Here is a 19504-nt window from a genome sequence, read left to right on the forward strand (position 1 = left end):
TGAAACTTAGTCTAAAGTCTATAAGTACACTTCTTCAGACCACAAATAACTTTTGGCATATGGTAAAGGGACTGATCATAGTTCAGTCAGAAAGGTATGCAAGATTCGCCAACATGTGTTGTGTATTTCATTTATAAATATGTGAACAGCGTGCAGTGAACCCTCTGAGTCACTGTAGAAATAAATTTCTGGAATGCTTTATTGCGAAACCATTGTTTTTTGTAGTTTTTACCTCACCCATCACACTCACATCAGGGGAAGGAGGGTTATGGATTGGGGTGGAAGTAGGGCTGGGCGATATGGCCTTAAACACGTATCACGATAAATTGAGCAGATTTATCTCGATAACGATAAATGACGATAAATTCGCCCAAGCGGACTGTTATATAATTTGAAAATCTGAATCAATGCATGAAATACAGATTAACTATTTCTTGTTGATTTATTTACCAGCATTCAATTTGATATACTGTATTTAACAATTGTACATGCAGTCTAAACATTAAATTTATAAAAATTAGGGCTGTCAAAATTATCGCGTTAACTGGCGTTAATTAATTTTTTTAATTAATCACGTTAAAATATTTGACGCAATTAACGCACTTGCCCAGCTCAGACATATTTAAATGTCACTAGAGTGAAAGGCCCACCTGTTAATTGTGTTTTGCGGAGTTTTGCTGCCCTCTGCTGGCGTTTGGGTGCGACTGATTTTATAGTGTAAGTAATTATTGCCATCAACAATGGCGGGCTACTAGTTTATTTTTTGATTGAAAATTTAACAAATTTTATTAAAACGAAAACATTAAGAGGGGTTTTAATATAAAATTTCTATAACTGATTTAGAACTGATTTATTGTTATAATAAACAAATACAGTCCTTATGTACCGCATGTTGAAAATATATATCCATCTTGCGTCTTATCTTTCCATTCCAACAATAATTTAGAGAAAAATATGGCATATTATATAGATGGTTTAGATTGCGATTAATTACGATTAATTAATTTTTAAGCTGTAATTAACTCGATTAAAAATTTTAATCGTTTGACAGCCCTAATAAAAATGTATTGTAAGCAATAAGAATTCAAGTATGAACATTTATAACAGCGTGTATGACTTGAACAATGTACATTGTCAAAATCAATATGCCTGTGCAAACATGTAATTGTAACACAAATGACTTGCAGCTTGAACAGTACACTTCAAAAAGACAACTTATTGTTAATGGCTGCTGTGATATAATTATTAAATACAAGTGTTTACTTTATGGTTTAAGGTCCCCCCCCCCCTCCCCCCCCCCCCCCCCCCCACCCCCAGTGCATTTTTTCATAAATGCACGCACAATAAAAATAGCTGGGGCCATTTCTCGGTCATTATAAGTTTCGCCGTTGGATTGTACTTTATGCAGAATTCTTTACCATCACAAAAGCTATCAGAGGAATCACACACACACACAGATACAAAATAACGCCACATAGTAATTGCTAGATGCAGTCCGTGCCCAATCCACTCATTAAGTTCAGCCGTTTCGACCAGGTTAGAGCCTCTATCCGACTCCATAACGTTCATTTGTAGCATTAGCCGCTAGCTAGCGTTAGCCTGGCTACCAGTAGAAAGCACTGAAAGCACCATCTCCGGAAATCGTGAGAACAAAGGAGGACAGCGGGTGAAAGCCCGTCTGGATGCCACCAAGAGTCTACTAAATGTCGGTTGAAAGTTTGGTGAACCTCCCTTAAGCCACACTCCATCACGTTTTGCTTGTAGCGTTAGCTGCTAGCGTTAGCTTACCGGGCTTTTGTTTGATTGGCTTCCTGATGATCACGTGACTCCCTACGTAAGCACATTCACTGCTTTCTTAAAGGGGAATGAACATAGACGAACAACACAGAATCAAAGCGGGATGAAAAGACTATTTTCTTGTTTTATTAATTTACCGAATTTACCGACATGGTCAAAATTACGTCGGTCATCGTTATGAATTTCGGTGACGGTAAATTTTCGGTTTACCGCCCTGCTCTAGGTGGAAGCAATGTTCCCTCTAATTTTTCATGTGTCTAACAGACACACTAGCTCCCTGAGCACACTGCGGACCACAGTGAGCAACATCAGATGTGTACACGGTGGCCACACACCAGTATCGCGCCTGTTCAATATCTCGGATCATAGCAAGTTACATGGCTTATTGAAAGAATGAAATTACAGCAGAAATTTTCATTACTTTACTTTAAATATAATTGATTTGGCCCACTTAAAATGAAAAGACCAAAACCGTGTTGTTCATAAGATGTGTACTATGTTATATGTGAGAGTCCTGCTTTAACCATAGCAAGAGTCCTGCTTTGGCCTGGGTAAGGTCCAGTTGTGGCATGGGTGAGTTAATAAATAAAATGAAATGAACAACTACAATGGGAGTACAGTATATCAAACTCCTACATTAAATCTGTTCAGACAATAAAGAAACTCAAGATTCCTATTCTCTGTGTCTGACCAGCTACACTACAAAAACACACCTTCTCAAAACTAGTTAAATTCCCTTGTTTTCAGTGGAAATCTACTAGAAAAAGTGAAATTATCTGCTAGCGCTTCAAGTAAATTTTACTCAGATTTCTTGAAGAAAAATAGCTAGCTGAACCCTCGTGAAGATAAGCGGCTCGGAAAACGAATGAATGAATCAAAATATGCTGAAAATACTCATTTTAAGCAATAAATTAGTATATTTAATCTTTAAAAAAGCTTTAAAAGGTCAGAAATGTTACTAATTAGGAATAGCTATTGTGCAAAACATTATTTGTAAGCATGCAAGTCACAAGGTTATGTCAAGTCGAGTCTCGAGGTCGAGTCGAACCGAGTCACAAGGTTGTAAAAACGTGTCGTGTCAAGTCAAAAAGTTGTCGAGTTGAGTCAAGTTGAGTCACAGGTTAGTCAAGGCCTTAACTATTGTTGCCCAGCCCACCAACAAAGCACTTAGGTTTGTCTTTGAGGCAAACCTTACTGTCAATGTGTCAATGTAAATCAAGGAGAAAAAAAAGTCCAAGTCATCAAATTTGCAACTCGTGTCGCTTCGAGTCCAAGTCCCTGTGACTCGAGTCCAATTGTCTCCCTCCCATATTACAAAAACATGCATGATAGGCTAACTGAACACTCTGAATTCTCCCTCGATATGAAGGTAAGTGTGAATGGTTGTTTGTGTTGTTGTGCCTCGCAATGGCGTACCGTACGCAAGCTATTTTTAGACCGTGACGTCGCATCGTAAAGCGGAAGTAAAGCAAGAGTGGGACATTATAGACACACCCTCGCATAGAAACAATGTTAATTCTCCTACTTTTCTCCGGTAATCTTTCAAAAACGAACATGCCGATCACACATTGCTTTTTTGGAAATGTAGAAACGACTCTTGACATTATGACATATGAAGGATGTTTCTTCATACGTTTCCCGAAACCAAAACTCGGAGGAAAAAATGTGAAGAATTAATCAACTTGCGCGGACGTTTTAACGCCAGCTAGGTGAAGCCAGGGTGAAGCCATTCACATTTCATATGCAGTAAACATTTTGTTGGGTTGGTATGGTCTTTCAGAGGACAAAGAGGTAAGCCATTTTGATATTTTTAACTTATTTTTTTGGCGTGACGTTGTGCCGTGCTGCTTCTGTCCGACAATGAATGACCTGCAAAGAATTAAACTGGTATCTGACTGCCAGTTACCTTTTGTGTTGTAAAAAAAAAAACTTTAGTAAGGGGGAAGTGTAAGTAAATTATAGAATTAAGATTTGTTATCAATGAAAAAGTTAAAAGTGTTCGTAGGGTGTCACTGACTAGCATTTGCGATCGCTATACAAAATGAACTAACTTACCCCCAAGAACGGTCAGAGACGTAGGACAACCAGAGGATATAATATGTAAGAAAGACAGGACTGGTGGTAAAGGATAGCTTGTTGAAACAGGAGAATGTCATTGTCAGTCGCGTAAGAAAAAAGTGTCGATAAAAAAGCTAAGGCTATGCTTAGGTCGGCTCATTTTTTTCGTCTTTTTCAGCCCTCGACACTCAAACCATCTCTTTAATTGAACATTTTTGCGTTCTTCCACATCTTTGCCAGTGAATTTGGCACCATGGGCATAATTTTCGGAGCGAATTGGTAGGTTTAGCTTTGTAAACATCTTCACCGTACACAATTTCCATTCAATTCCAATTAGGGACATACGGCGGCGTATTCCTCCTTAGCAACAGTAACTAACGTCATGAATATTAATGAGCGGAAGTGACGTGTTGCTTGCGGTACGCCATTGACTGGTGTGCACCCCACCTCCTGCCCATAGTTACCTGGGATAGACTCCAGCACCCCTGTGACCCTTGTAAGGATTAAGCAGTACCGAAGATGAACAAATTAAAGTCATTATTGCTAGGCAGTAGGGATTTCCTACCTTATAATGCTGCTCTGATGCTGTGGTATCTGTTAATCTAAGATAACAACAATAAATAGAGGAGGTAAAAAGCATGTCCTGAATTGGTCCTCTAAAAGAAGCGCTTAGAAGGGTCGCTAGGTATCATGTTTCAGTTGCTAATGGACTAAGCACTACCAGTCTCTGCCCACAGGCCGAAAAATCTGGTGGTAAAGGGAGGAGGGCAGCAGAGGGGGTGGGGTTCAGGGCCAAAGGTCAAAACAGAGAAACTTCATCCATGAAGAGGTTTTTCAGAGCCCAATTTGGAGAAGAATTTTGCTGAGCATGGTGATCACATAAAGACTTAAATGCAAATCAAAGAATCACTTCTTTTTCCCTTTACTCCATGTGGCCCCCACTTTCTCCTCTCGATGAGCAGTGTAACTGAAACGGCCATAGGACCAGAGAGACATTGGTGCTGCCACTTGTGAAAAACAAGGGGGTGGTAGTAGAAATATTTAACCCTTAGGTGGCAGGTACTGCTTCTGCTTCGCGCTTCTCTACTCAAATGTTTTCATAAAGAAGAAACCTGACAACCTAACCCAAAACATAAATGTTAACATCCTGCTGCTCAACCAGCATGAAAGGACCCATCATGAAAACAAGGAGTCGCCAGTGGTTCCGTTCTAAAAATATCTCACCAGTTGATGGATCATTGTGATTTCCAGGAATGTTGTAAGAGTGACTTTGAATTGTAACTCGCAAAAATTTATAGAAACAAGTGTTACAATTTGAAATATAGTTGCTACCTACCATGTTAAGGCTCTGTTTATAATTCATGAGAAATCATTAACATTGTGAGCATCTTTCCATATATAAAAAATATTAATATGAATAGTAATTAAAAGGTGTGTTTTACACCAGCGCTGTCAAACATATGGCCCACGGGCTGGAACCAGTTTGCAAGAGGGTCATTTTTCTGCCTGTCAAGCATGGTTGAGTTCATTTGTACAGTGCATACACAATCACACTCTTTTACTTTTACACAGTTGCCATAAAACAGGATTTGTTGTCACTTGTGTGTGTTTTCTATTGATGTGTGCTTCACGCTGGACACTGTATCACTGAAGTGTTTGGGTATGGTTTGTGAACGAGTGCGTACGCACTGCTCTGAGAGTAAAAAAGCTCTTTTCCGTGTCTGCCAGCTACAGACCTCTGCCAGTAGTAGCTTGCCTGCATTGATTTTCTGTGTGGAGACGTTCACATGGTTGAAAAAGCAAGTACACGGTGCACATGTGGATGCCACGCAGAGAGACATGGTTGCCGAAAAGACATCATTTGGCCCTACACTGTAGAACTCGCAGATGCATCGACCATAAACAATATGAGTGTCCTGCTGCAGAACCGACACCTGTATGTATCATGTCATAATATTGTTTGTTAGGCAGTTTTCATGTGCAAATGTGCTGTCACCTTCGAGTATGCATACCAAAACCTGTACATACAGTATTTTGATGCATACATTTACCAGTTTGGGGGCCATCCGCAGTTTTAATTCTGAAATGTTTCTACTTTAGTTTGCAGGGTTTGATGCCAAATAGAAGTTTTCAAGATTTCAAGACATTTGTGAAAATGTAAATTTTAAATCATTTCTACATCATGTGTACTTTTGAGGATAAGATGAACTGATACTGGATGGATGGACGGACGGACAGACAGATAGATTAAGCAGCACCGATGCGTTGTTAAAATTGCAATGTGAATATTGAATGTGTTATGTGCATTTATTTGCAAAATGGGTGAGAAAAATTAACTGTTAAATACAACTTCTTCGGTCAAAAATATACATATGAGATGACACTCATGACCAACACCAACACTGTGCCCAAAGTGCTTTACAGAGGTTCGCATTCATCCATTCACTCACACATTTATACCGTACATTTAGGATTCAGTTCCTAATTTGACAATGGATAGCCAGGAATCGAACTGGTAACCCTTCGTAACATTAACATCATACATGAAATAAACTCAGGTAATCAGAACAGCCTACTTTTCCTTTTAAAATAGTTAAATCAAAATTATATTTGTTGCTCATCAAAATGCAACATCACCCTTTTTTAATGACTGTGACAGTGAACTCTGATGGGCAACAAGGCAATAGGCTGTGTCGTTGCGTCAAATGAATTTATTTTGACAATCAACACTAAGTCATCTAAAATATTCAGAATGTACTGAAGTGATCATCAATAAATTGAGGTCAGTGGTCTAGACAGAACAGCAACAGAAGCTATAGAAAATTAGTACAAAATATGCAAATGGAACTAAGTTTATAGACAGATGTTTTTAAACTTGAACTTTTGTTTCCAACTTTAAGCAGGAATAACATCCTACTTAATTGTCTATGCAGATTGATCAAACAGATGCTTGATTACTGTTAGGCCAAAGACAAGCAGTAACTACGGGTGACTCAGGAGCTGGCTTCCTTTTGGCAGATTCATGTGACTGTCTGGCAAAAAGATTTACTGCAACGATTTTCACAACCACAGACATAACACAACCTGAATGAACATGTAATATCGGACATGAACACCATTGACAGCAACAAGTCATATCAGCACACAAAACAGCTCTAGGCTGTCATGGAAGCAAATTGTGAGTAAACTCATATAATAATCTAAGTTAAGAGGATTTATTGTTTTGATCATATTACTTCCGTTCCTATTTCAGAGTCTATGTTGCTTCCCATTCACTACAAATATTGATAAAATACATTTAGCAAAATGGAGTAATATATATATATATTATATATATACAGGGCGGCACGGTGGCTGAGTGGTTAGCATGTCTGCCTCACAGTTCTGAGATCAAGGGTTCAATCCCGGGCTTCGGCCTTCCTGTGTGGAGTTTGCATGTTCTCCCCGTGCCTGCGTGGGTTTCCTCCGGGAACTCCGGTTTCCTCCCACATCCCAAAAACATGCATGGTAGGCTGATTGAACACTCTAAATTGTCCATAGGTGTGAGTGTGTGCGTGAATGGTTGTGTGTCTCCTTGTGCCCTGCGATTGGCTGGCAACCAATTCAGGGTGTCCCCTGCCTACTGCCCGAAGTTAGCTGGGATAGGCTCCAGCACCTCCGCGACCCTCGTGAGGAATAAGCGGCATGGAAAATGAATGAATGAATATATATACAGTGGGGAGAACAAGTATTTGATACACAGCCAATGGGAAAACCCATTGGCAGTGTATCAAATACTTGTTCTCCCCACTGTACATCTATATATATATATATATATATATATACACACACATATATATTCCTCACTGTCAAATGTTATGGACTCAAATATCACATAAAGACAGCTGGGACAACCTTTTTAACTAATGCGGACAGGTAAAATGGAGACTGAAGAGATTTTTCTGAATATGTACAGTACAAAGTAAATTCAAATTTTGATATCTAAAATCAGAATCAAATACTGTAAGTCTCAACTTTACAATTTCAGACAAATACAATATTCCAAACTTTCTAGGGAATACTTTGTGTTACATGCTGAGTATAAACGCTGTGTTTTGTTAAGTGTCTGAGTGAACAACTTTGGGTGTACAGAACTTTGTAGGACTCTGGTGCATCAAACATATTTAGAAAAGAGCCAGTAGGCAGTCAGCATGAAGCTGTTGTACATTATTGACCTCACAAACGTTCTTCAGAGTGAATTGAGTAAAATTCCCATAATGAAATATTTTGAAAGTCTCCACAAGAGTGAAAGCTGTTAAAGTGGCATCATAGAGAAATCACGCTACTGCTATTCCCATTTTCAGTTCTTGTTAGTGTTACGGGCAGGTGTTCTCTTCCGTCGATATGTTTGTGCAAGGATCAACAAGTTCTCCTTTGCTGCTAGTTTCCATAAGCTACTTTTCTACTAAAGGAGGTAAATAGCTACTGTAGAGAAATCCCACAGATTCAGATTCAGATTCAGAATATTTATTGTCATTGTTACAAAAAAAAGCACAACGAAAACAGTTACTTTCTCACACTGTCAATCTTTTGGTGATGTTTTGTTCATGTTTACCCAAAATTGCTAATTTACATTCAGATGATAACAAAATATGAACTGTGGCTCTGACGTTTTTCCAATTCCCTGAGAAAGTATGATAAGTACCTATGATTCCTTTCATGCCTTTGTATATCCTTATGTGGCAAATATTCACGACCCTTTGGTGCCTTTGAATTTGGGGGGCCCAGAAACTGTCAACAGTGAACAAAAGGCACACAAAAAGGGAATTTGATAAGGAGGAGTGAGACAGTCCTAATATGTACAAATAACCTTCCCAGCAGGATACAACTGGTATATATTCTAATTGATTCGAAGAGCATGTGCACATATTGAGGTGGCAATGTAAATAATTCCTTTCATAAACACCCCATGACATTGAAAGAATCTCGTCTATAAATTCAAGGGTCATACAATGTAATATTTTAATTATAAATTCAAAAAATGTTTAGTAATAATTGTAACCCCACCGCCTTTCATTGCCATACGGATCAGACCAATAATGACTCATTAACTTTCTTATCATTATCATTACATGTTGTAATGAGTTTGCTTCAGCTTTTCCTTTGAGAGCTCAATTTGCTGTATTGCCAGTGGGAGGCGAATAATTACTCAAAGGGAGTAATTGTGAAAGCCATTGCTTTCAATGTGGAATATGTTGCTCAATAAACATTGCGCTCTGTGCGACGTGCTCACATCAAAGCAACCTGCCAACTTTGCCTCACAACGCTGCACGTGGTTAAAGTGCAGCTTTACGCCAGCAATCAGCAGAAGGAACTCTGCGGGTATATGACACGAGTTGAATTTCTTACTAAAACTTTTGCACTGGATGCGTGCGGGCCCCTTCGGAAAACCCCGATCCATTTGTCTACAACATGGCATCCACAGCACAGAATGTCTGCGGACAGCGTTCAAGTTCAGGTTTACTGACCATCGGTCACCATCGCACCCATCCCGGTTTCCAAGCTTGCATGCATCCAGCAAGGCAGGATATTAGATCACATTCAAGAACCCGCACAATGGAACGATGTAGAGAATGATGCAACTTACCTATGCACGCATTTAGCAAGATACCCAAAAAGCATGGAACAAGGCGGCAGCGCCTTTTGGATGCCATTTAAAAAGCTCAATTAATCCAGCACTTGCACAACGCGAAGTTAATTGATGAGGTTCAGAAATATCCTGCTACATGATCGGACCTACGGGGCTACTGTTTGGTGGCTCGCTGGGGTCGAACACGCTTTCGCCATTTCAACCATCTATCAGTAATCTGTCAGCATCCCTCTCCTCCTCCTTCTCTTCTTCATTTTCACTCCACTGGAAACGACCATTCTCTCCCTCTCTCTCTCACGCGCGCGCAGCCGCGCACACGGATGCAATGCATTTGCACGTGGAACAATAGAGGAGTTCGTTCACAAACGCTTTGTACATGCGAACAAGTAATCTCTTAAATATAAACCAAGTAATTCAGTGCAATTCACAGCCTATATTGTACGGTATTTTGGGCATTCGGGTGACTTGGACCACGTGATGATTAGCCTATATAATATACAAAATATTTCATCTTTTTGTCTGAAATTCGACAAACCAACGCAGTTCGGCATTACAAGAATCTTGATATTTAGGATGACTTTTAATACAAGACCAACCTGGAGCTCCAACATTTTAAGAAAGTCATAAATGAGAAAATATTAACAATAGCAGTGGGTTGGTTTTTGTCCGCAGGTTTGGGATGAGCGAACATCAGAAAAACAAGGAACTCTTATCACTCGCTGGAAACAAAGCAGCACCTGTGAAACAGTACTGTACTGCCCTCTAGCGGGATGTACAAAATATGACCTGAAAACGTGGTACATCCACATTGTTTATCTTTGTGAACTGCACGCTAAACTGTAATTTCTTCCAGAACAATCCTGTGTTTGTTTTTGCACTGGGCCCTATTTTTGTATGTTATCCCAGTGCAAGCCACCTTAACCATTTATAGAACAACCATAGGCGTATTTTGACTTTTTGGGTAGGGGGGCACAACATGTTGATGACCCCGAAACTGTCAGCAATAAAATTAACTTACAAGAATATCTATAGTAATATGCTTAAGACAGCTATATTTTTCGCCAAGATTGTCATCCATTTACAGTTTTTCTCAATTGCTAAAGCACAAATTCCTCGATCTCTGAGCACAATGACCAGTTGCCTAAACACATTTATTAACCCTTTAACACCTAAGCCTATTTTGGCTGAATTTGAATGCATTTGATGTTGCCTTTATATTTCAAAGAAAAAATTGTTCACAATGACCAAATTGGGTCCCTTTTTTAAGGACACCTTGAACTTCATGTCCAAACTGTTGTTTTCTTCACTGACCAATTATAATCCACATTTTGAACCCAAAAAGACAAAAAAAATCCCAAAATATTTTTTCAAAATTTGTAATGTTGATGTCCCATTGACAACCAAACATGCTCGACCAAACGTTTTGAAGGTTGATAATATTTATTCTACTTGTTAGGATAAACATGCAATAGAAAAAAATAAGATTGAATAGTTTTATGTTTGACAATTCAACACAAACAACAAGAATGGTCGTAGGCGTTTTTGGCCTTTACACATACTATGATCAAAACGGGTTATATACAGTGCAAAATAGTGAGAAAAATATATATATATCATCTAACACAAAAAGTGTTTGGAGGATATCTCTTTGTGAAGTTAGGTACTATACCCATCACCTTATCTAAAGTATATACGTACATGCAACCAAGCTTCTCGAACACTCATCTTTATAAAATTTGAAAAGATTATAGTGAAGAAAAAAATATATATATAACATTGAAAAAAAAGTATTTTCAAAAATATTGACAAGTCGTTCAGTTCAATTCAAATTTTTCTGGCATACGACCCAATAAAGTTTATTTTTTTGGCGAACTCAATAAAGCTTCTGCATGAACAGGTCACGGAGCTGCGTCACACAGCCTACTCTTTCGCCGTTTGCGCGCTGCTGTCAGCCTGTCACTTCTACTCGCCGAGACGCTGACTCATCCCAGGAAAACAACGACAAATACGGCTCATCTTCTTCTTTGAGTTAATGAAATAATGCATTAGCTTGCGCTAAATTTAGTTTTAGATTCATTCTGCACGTTCAAAGTCGCTCGCTCAAACTGGCCGTTGCTTGCTTCAGCATGCCTCCTTTTCCTTAGTTGGCTTCTCGCTCGGAAATTTATTAAAAATGTCCACATTCGGTTCGTCCTTCTTGACATCACAACGGCTCTTGGGATATATGTAGTCTTTTGTGCTGCTTTCGGTTTTGAAAAAGGACAAGAAATGATTGAAATATGGAGATAGATACATGGTCCATGCAGCGTTTTAATGCATATTTATGAGTGCAATAAAACTATAAAACTCAAATGACATTATCTCCCGTTTTTCTTGGTCGATTTGACTTCAAATAAAAACTGGTGTGGACATCAACTTCCGTACTTTCAAATGAGACCAACCAGCAGCACGTGGGTGACGTAATTACAGCGTGACGAAGCTTCAAAGACGACATGCGTAAACGCGTCGCTGCCGACACGTTCGGTGTTAAAGGGTTAAATCAGGCCGCTAGTTAGTTTAAGCAATGACGCCCGTGCTTTCATTGTGTTCAACTTTTGATGTCTGAGTCTACCATTTTGGATTGTATTGCACAAAGTGTGTTTTAGCAAGTGCAAAAGTGTTTAGCATAAGTGTGAATGTGTTTAGAGAATTGCAATTGTGTTTAGAGTTTTGTGAAATTGGAGATTGAGGAGAAATGTTTATAGTTAAAGACCAAATGTGAAGTAAGGTTACCAACCATGTTTTTAAATAATAACAATGGCTAAACAATTATAAGCATATTTTCGTTATTTTTTTAAAGCAATCCTTCCAGATTTTTTGTTTAACCCATAGCAACGCCCTTGACAACGAAAATGCTTTTCTTCGACAATTTTCGGAAATCTTCGGAAATTGCGTCACACAGAGAACTGCGAGGGAAGTCCACCATAGAACAGTATTGTTGCATTGCTTCTCGGTAAGATGCCACAGCGGTGTGTGGCGATGCATTGTTTTCAATTTATAGAAAAGTTGTATGAATGGCCAAAGGATAGCAGGGCAGTGAATGGACATCTTTCGTTCGCACGAAGCGAATGAATTTCACGCCATCATCGAGTAGTGTTCTCTGCTACAAACACTTCGAAGATGCCTGCTTCCTCAACCGGTCTGCTTAAGATCAAGGATTTGCAAAAAACATAAGTGTGATTTTTGGATAGATGACTGATGACTTTGTCAAAGCAGAGCTGCGAACTGTTGTGGAATGAACAGTAGAAGGTAGCGAAGTTAGCCGAAAGGTAACTCGAGGCCAAACCCCGATCGTGTTGTGGAATGAACAGTAGAAGCTAACTTGTGGCAATCCCCGATCATAGTTGTATTGAGTTCATTTTGCCTACACTTATAAATTCGTCAAAACTTTTCTTTTATCCCAGGCAATGGTAGGTGGTTTATTTACCTGACATGTTTCTGCGAACACTTCCGCCTTCGTCAGAGGGTCCGACGGCGGAAGTGTTCACCGAAACATATCAGGTAAATAAAAGCTAACGTCACTAGCTTCTACTGTTCATTCTACAACATGATCGGGGATTCGTCAAAACTTTTTCTTTTATCCCAGGCAATAGTAGGTGGTTTATTTACCTGACATGCTTCAAATCATAAAAATAACAGCCTATATCTTACCAATCTTGTAATCTCGATGGGTCTCGTCTCCATTCCATGTCAGGTAGTATGGGCACATTGTTTGCATCCTGATTAGCGTCTGGCTAATACATGTATGGTTCAACATAAAATTCCAAACTCCTCCTCTTCCTCCAACTCTTCAAAAACTTGGATCTCCTCACTCGCGCTCGATCTGTCCCTTATATTGCTGTTTGAATCACTGTTTGAAGGGCTTTGTATGGCGGCCGTATGGAGCGCTGCCATTGCTGTTCTCGGTGTGACTTGTCACTTTCGGGTTCGTCCCCTTTCAGGCTCGAACTTCGGAAACACGATTATTTTGTCAAATATACAACATATAAATGATTTTTTCATGCTTTATTTGTTGGAAAATGTTTATTTTAATTGTGACCCTATTTGGCATTTTAAGAAATTACTTCACATATGGTCTTTAAACACGGTGACTCAAAATTGAAGACACGTGAGACTATCCACGTTGGCCTCTTGAGAATGCACAACGACTCAAAATTGATGCTCTCTTTGAGTCCTTCAACAACCAGTGTCTCCTCACATTCCTGGGACAGCTATGGGACATCCTGATTGACCGTGAGCAGCAGAATCTGGTTCCAGCACAGCCTCCTCCTATCTATTTCATCATCTGGGACAACATCGGTTTTTACAGCACCAACCAGATTAGAAAGTGGTTCAATATACACCAACAATTCCTCAATGTATGTCTGCCACCCTACACACCTTTCCTCAACCCCATAGAGGAGTTCCTCTAATCATGGCAGTGGAAGGTGTATGACCGGGAACCATATAGTGGCGAGAACCTCCTCAGGGCCATAGACCTGGCCTGTGATGATGTGGGGGATTACTCAGGCGGGGTCTGGCATGCCAGAGCCTTCTTCCCCAGCTGCCTGGCAAGGGAAAACATAGCCTGCGATGTGGACGAGGTCCTGTGGCCTGACCCCACCCGACGACATGATACGCAGGCCCCCGCACAAGCCCCCGCACAGCCCCCCCCCCCCCCCCCCCGCAGACCCCATAGTACCTCTTTACTGTACATACAAGAATTTGTGACATATCCCCATGTATGCTTTTGTTCTCTTTTAAAATATTTGTTTTGGGAAAAGTACATTTGTACAGGTTGTCATCAGTAAATGGGGTTCAATTCCCCTAAAAATAATCTGTGACTTACTACACACTACACACATGGCCCATTCATTCTGTCGTATAACGTAACATATGTACCAAGCGGCAATTTTTTTTTACTGTTTTACACCTTGGCTGATCTATAACTATTATTCCTATAATTCAAGTCCTGTATGGAGTTTCTCCAGTTTAATAAACTTCAATGTCCAAAATGTATAACTGTGGTTCTTTTCTATCTTTGATTAATTTTTTAAGTCGACACACTCAGTGTTTCCCACAGGATTTTAGGAGACTGTGGTGGGAGGGTCTCTGACCATAGGATTTTTTGAAACTGTGGTGGTGGGCTGCATCGGAGTCGGACAGCCACACCATGTCATGCCACGGCAATTTTTTTTTTTTTTTTCATTATTTTTTTCCCCCAAGAAGAACCATAACAACGATATATTTGAAATATTTCATTAGCTAGGCTAATGTTATAGCTCTCAGCTACGGTACATGTATGTAAAATGCGTTGCTGAGTACAGCTACGTTACCCTATGTAATAATGCGACTTTTTTTCTCGTAGCAATAGTACGACTTACATCTGGTAGTGACTCAGGGTTGGCAAGAGCCATATTTGACGCCCCCCCCCCCCCCCAAAAAAAAAAAAAAAATAAAAAACCTGATACAGTATGTCTGGAGCAGCAAAAAATTAAAAGCCTTGTACAAGCCTTATAATTATCAATACTAGCTATATTAGCCTACTATAAAAATGACTAAGTTGGCTAGAAATACATAATTAGCCTTCATGATTAAATGTTTATTTTCCCTGCAGTGGATCCTATAGCGCACCACGTGACTACTCTGTTGTACGATGACACCACAAGTTTAACTTCATTACAATATTAATGAATTGAAAGAATGTTTGTATCATGTTAGTCCTCCTAGAAATCCTATTAAAACAAAAAATATATTTCCCTCCCCCATCTTTTTCCATTTAAAAAAAAAAAAAAGCACTAGAGCCGCATGCGGCCCAAGAGCCGCGGGTTTCAGACCGCCGTCGTAGCCCTCCTTTTTTCTTTTTATTTGACCCTCATAAGTACTACATACCACAACAATAACAGTTCTTCTGTCAACTGACCCATTTACAGGACAGGGGGAATTCTAATGGCCGTGTAAAGAGTTTTTCTTGATTCGGTGAGAAGTTGAATAGTTTTTTCCCCGTTGTTCGTGAACTAAATTTCCACACAAACGCACATCGAGGTACCATTAACTTAGCAAGGAGAGGTAAGAGAGTCATTTTTCGAGTGTCCCAGAGCTCGCGAAATTGTGGGGGGGGCGCATTTATCCAACTTTCGTCAGCCATAATTGTCTGAAGTTGGCGCGTCGGTGTTGTGCCGAAAAATAGCCACTCCACGCGAAATGTCCCCCCGACGGGAGCGCCCACACGTCACTCGTACAAACAGCCTTTTCTTACCAATCGATGGACACGGAAACGACGTTCTTGTACCGTGAATATGTATCATTTTACTCTGCTTGAACTAATAAATACTTTACTGTGACCAACGCTCTGAAAATAGAGCAAGGCTTTATTTTGGGCCCCGCCTCTCCGCGCAAGTTCAATCAAAGTTTGCTTTCCGTCCAAGACGGCCGTCCACCGCTCACTTTCGCCGAAAAGTCCGATCGAAACTATTGTAATGCCCCGGATATGGGGAAGAAGGAGAGAAGTCTGTATTTGCTTACCCACTCGATTGTGGTAACAATAATAAAGAAAAACAATAACAAAATAACAGCGGGCTGCTACGACATGCGACCGCTATCTCTCGCTATCTCGCTCGTTCTCCCATTCTTCCTACTCGTTCCCCTTGCGTCTCTTAAATAAATAAATAAATAAATAAATAAATAAATAAATAAAATACTACTCTAAAATGCTGCTCTCGCTGGCGCGGGTAGTAGAGTGGAGTGGGCTACAGCTGTGTAATCGGCTGACTGACGCATCTGATTAGTATCTTTTTTTTTTTCGGGGGGGGTGGGGGGGGCGCGCAAACGAGACTGTGGCGGGCCCAAACGAGACTGTGGCGGGCCGCCACAGTCTCGTCCATTAGTGGGAAACACTGACACTGTAACTCGTAACTAGTGTGTGTGTGTGTGTGTGTGTGTGCGTGTGTGTATTGACTGGGTCTGCATTATTTTTATTTGTTTATTTTTTAAATTATTATTATTGTTACGGGTCCCAACAACTTGGAATCCTGGTAACAAAAAGATTTGTTTTCCGTGTCTGAAAAGCACAGGCAAAGCAGTTAAGGAAAGGAGACACGAACCAGTCTGCTCTCATCCCAAGTTTCCTCTCTTTATTACAAAATTTTCACTTTTAAAGTGCATGTCAAAAATCAAAATTATTTTCATCTAATTTCGAAATTCTCAAAACAGAAAATAGCATTGCTATCATTTAAGTGTTTTATATAACTCAGAGTTACATGTTCCAGTGTGATATCACATCAACTAAATAAATGAGGCATGTAAAACAAACATACTTTTACGAAAGGCATTATGCTGGGAAGTTTTTTTTTTTTTTCTATGAACAATGACAGTTAAGAACAATTCCTTTTTTTCACATAACATATCAACACATGCACATTACACACATTAACAATCGTTCTGAAGGATTCAAGTCGGAGGTGTATAATATAGTTTGCTCTATAATATTGTGTTCAACAATGGACGTTAGCCGTTAGCTAGCGCGCAGCTAACATTAGCGCTTGAATTCACTTCTAAAGTTCGCTACAAAAACGCAACTCTTTATGGTGTAAATTGATCACCTTAATGTCTTCAAGTATTCATGAGTCCCAAAATAAAGGTGAAGTGCATTCCAAACATTTACTAACCTGAAAAGCACAGGCAAAGCAGTTAAGGAAAGGAGACACGAACCAGTCTGCTCTCATCCCAAGTTTCCTCTGAAGGGAGGGGGTGAGCGAGTTCCCTCACGTCACAGTGAAATTGGGTTCAACCTCTTTTTGACTTTATGGTTCCGCTCTTTTGTTCCTACTTACTTTTTTTCCCCTCTCAAATTAGATTTCAGGGTTAATTTCACATACAGATTTTTGTATACAATTTTTCCAAAATATAAAAATATTAAATCACAATATTTGTGACCACACTTTTTTTAAGTGCGTCACACACCTCCCAACAAACAAAAGTGGCTCCCGACACAAGTTTGAACTTTTTTTCCCCCCAAACTTTCTACATTTTTGTTATGGAAACCAATATAGCTAAACTGGTTCTCAAAAACAGTAAATTGGGTGTGTGGCACATGTGTATGGATGTGGAATGATGGTTGGATAGTGTAATGGATAGGTGTACGCTGGAATGTAGCACATGGGGCTGTCGTGTGCAGGCTGGATGTCGATAGCATTTATACTTGAACGTATTTGATAAACTGGCTGCCCGAGTGATGGATATGTGAACACCTGACGTGGTCTACGCTCTCCAGTTGACCTTCTCAAATAACTTGGATTTGGTTTTGGAACATCCCCCACTTCCAATTCAACTTCTTGGTCATTGGTTTGTTCCATTTCTAGTGAGTGGTGAGTCTCATTGGCATTCTCTGACTCCACTTCTGCTTGAACATTTTCCTCTTCATGGTCACACACATCATCAAGACTTGGCTCAAGGAGAACCTCACTTTGTTCCGCCGTATTTTGTGGGTTTGTTGTTGGTCTTTGTTCTGTTAACCCCTGCTCTCTTTGTTGGTTTGTCCCAGGGATCCTTAACCATTAACGACATGCCTCTTCTTCTTCATCACTTGAGTCACTTGTCACAGGTTTTAATGTTTGTTCAGTGATATTTGATTGCCTTGTCTGTTGCTTAGTTTTTCTTTGTGAACTTGATGTTTTTGAGTTTAGGTTCACAAGTGGTTCAATAGGTAAGTCATTCACCTGCAAAAGCAAATTTCGGTGAAGTGTGCGCATCTGATGACCACCTGATTCTGGGCTCACTCTGTAAACTGGATTGTCTCCGACTTGCTCTCTCACTATTGCATTCTGGCAATTGTTTGTTCCCAGTAGGATCTCAGTTTACCTGGTCCCCTCTTTTCTCTCAGGTTTCGCACCAGGACCCTGTCGCCTGGCTGAAGTGTCACTCCTTTGCATCTTTTATCATAGTTTTTCTTGCCCTTTGAACTGGACGATTGGCTGTTGGAATTGGCTATGCGGTATGCCTCAGTCATCTTTTCCATCCATTTGTCAGCATATCCTCTTGGTGTCTCAGTTTTACTTTCAGTGACGAGGCCAAAGACAAGGTCAATTGGGAGGCGGGGATGACGGCCATACAGTAAGTAGTATGGGGAAAAACCTGTGGCCTCATGTTTAGTGCAATTGTATGAAAGCATGATGTAAGGTAAATGGTCTTTCCAGTTTTCGTTTTCCTTTTGTCCAAGAGTTCTCAGCATTTGTAGCAAGGTGCGATTTAGCCTCTCAGCGGGGTTGCCCTGCGGGTGGTAAGGGGTGGTTCTGGAATGCTGTATTCCTGAAAGTTGTCGAAGCGTATTAAACAATTCATTTTCAAGCTCACGTCCCTGGTCATGGTGGAGTTTGGTAGGGTATCCAAATCTTGGAATGAAATCGTTGAACAGTCTATCTGCTGCTGTCTTGCCGGCTTTGTTTCGGGTCGGATAGGCTTGTGCAAAGCGTGTGAAGTGGTCCACCACAATCAATATGTATTCAAACCCACCTCAACTTGGTTCCAAGTGAAGGAAGTCGATGCAGACCAGTTCCAGAGGGTAGTCAGAGTTAATGCTCCCCATAGGCGCTCTTTCTTGCTGTGTGGGCTTTTTCTGTTTAATACAGGGACACTTCCTCGTTATGTACTCTTCAATTTCCTTTTTCATGAAAGGCCAGTAGAATCGTTCCCTAGCTAAGCTCAAAACCTTTTCAACCCCGACATGGCCCATGTTGTTATGGAGCTGAATTAGTGCTGTCTGGATCAAAGCAGCAGGGAGTACGAGTTGTTTTCGATTTGTGGTCTGTCTGTAAAGAACACCATCCTCAATTATCAGCCTGTTCCATTCTCTCAAAAGTTTCCTGGCGTTTGCGTCAAACTTCCCTTTTTGATTATCTGTTGGTGGTGTGTTATTTTCTTTTAACGCAATGACTTTTCCGATTGCTGGGTCCCTTCTTTGTTCTTGGACTAGTGTCTGGTGACTTATTTGCTGAAGTGGTTCTG

The 19504-nt window shown here is 40.2% G+C and overlaps 1 protein-coding gene across 2 annotated transcripts in view; it reads right to left on the minus strand.

The window, feature by feature from the left end:
* Window positions 1-9733, minus strand: part of igdcc3 (immunoglobulin superfamily, DCC subclass, member 3) — a 120585-nt gene extending 110852 nt beyond the window's left edge. Inside the window, exon 1 of one of the 2 annotated variants that reach the window (XM_057849104.1) lies at window positions 9482-9733. In XM_057849104.1, the coding sequence (XP_057705087.1) occupies window positions 9482-9548 (67 nt within the window). In that variant the 5' untranslated portion in view covers window positions 9549-9733. Of the gene's footprint in view, window positions 1-8539; window positions 8622-9481 lie in introns of those variants that run through there. The other variant, XM_057849112.1, reaches the window with a different exon arrangement.
* Window positions 9734-19504: the final 9771 nt, after the last annotated feature.

This window comes from Corythoichthys intestinalis, chromosome 1 (genome assembly GCF_030265065.1).
Source record: "Corythoichthys intestinalis isolate RoL2023-P3 chromosome 1, ASM3026506v1, whole genome shotgun sequence".
Classification (NCBI taxonomy): Eukaryota; Metazoa; Chordata; class Actinopteri; order Syngnathiformes; family Syngnathidae; genus Corythoichthys; species Corythoichthys intestinalis.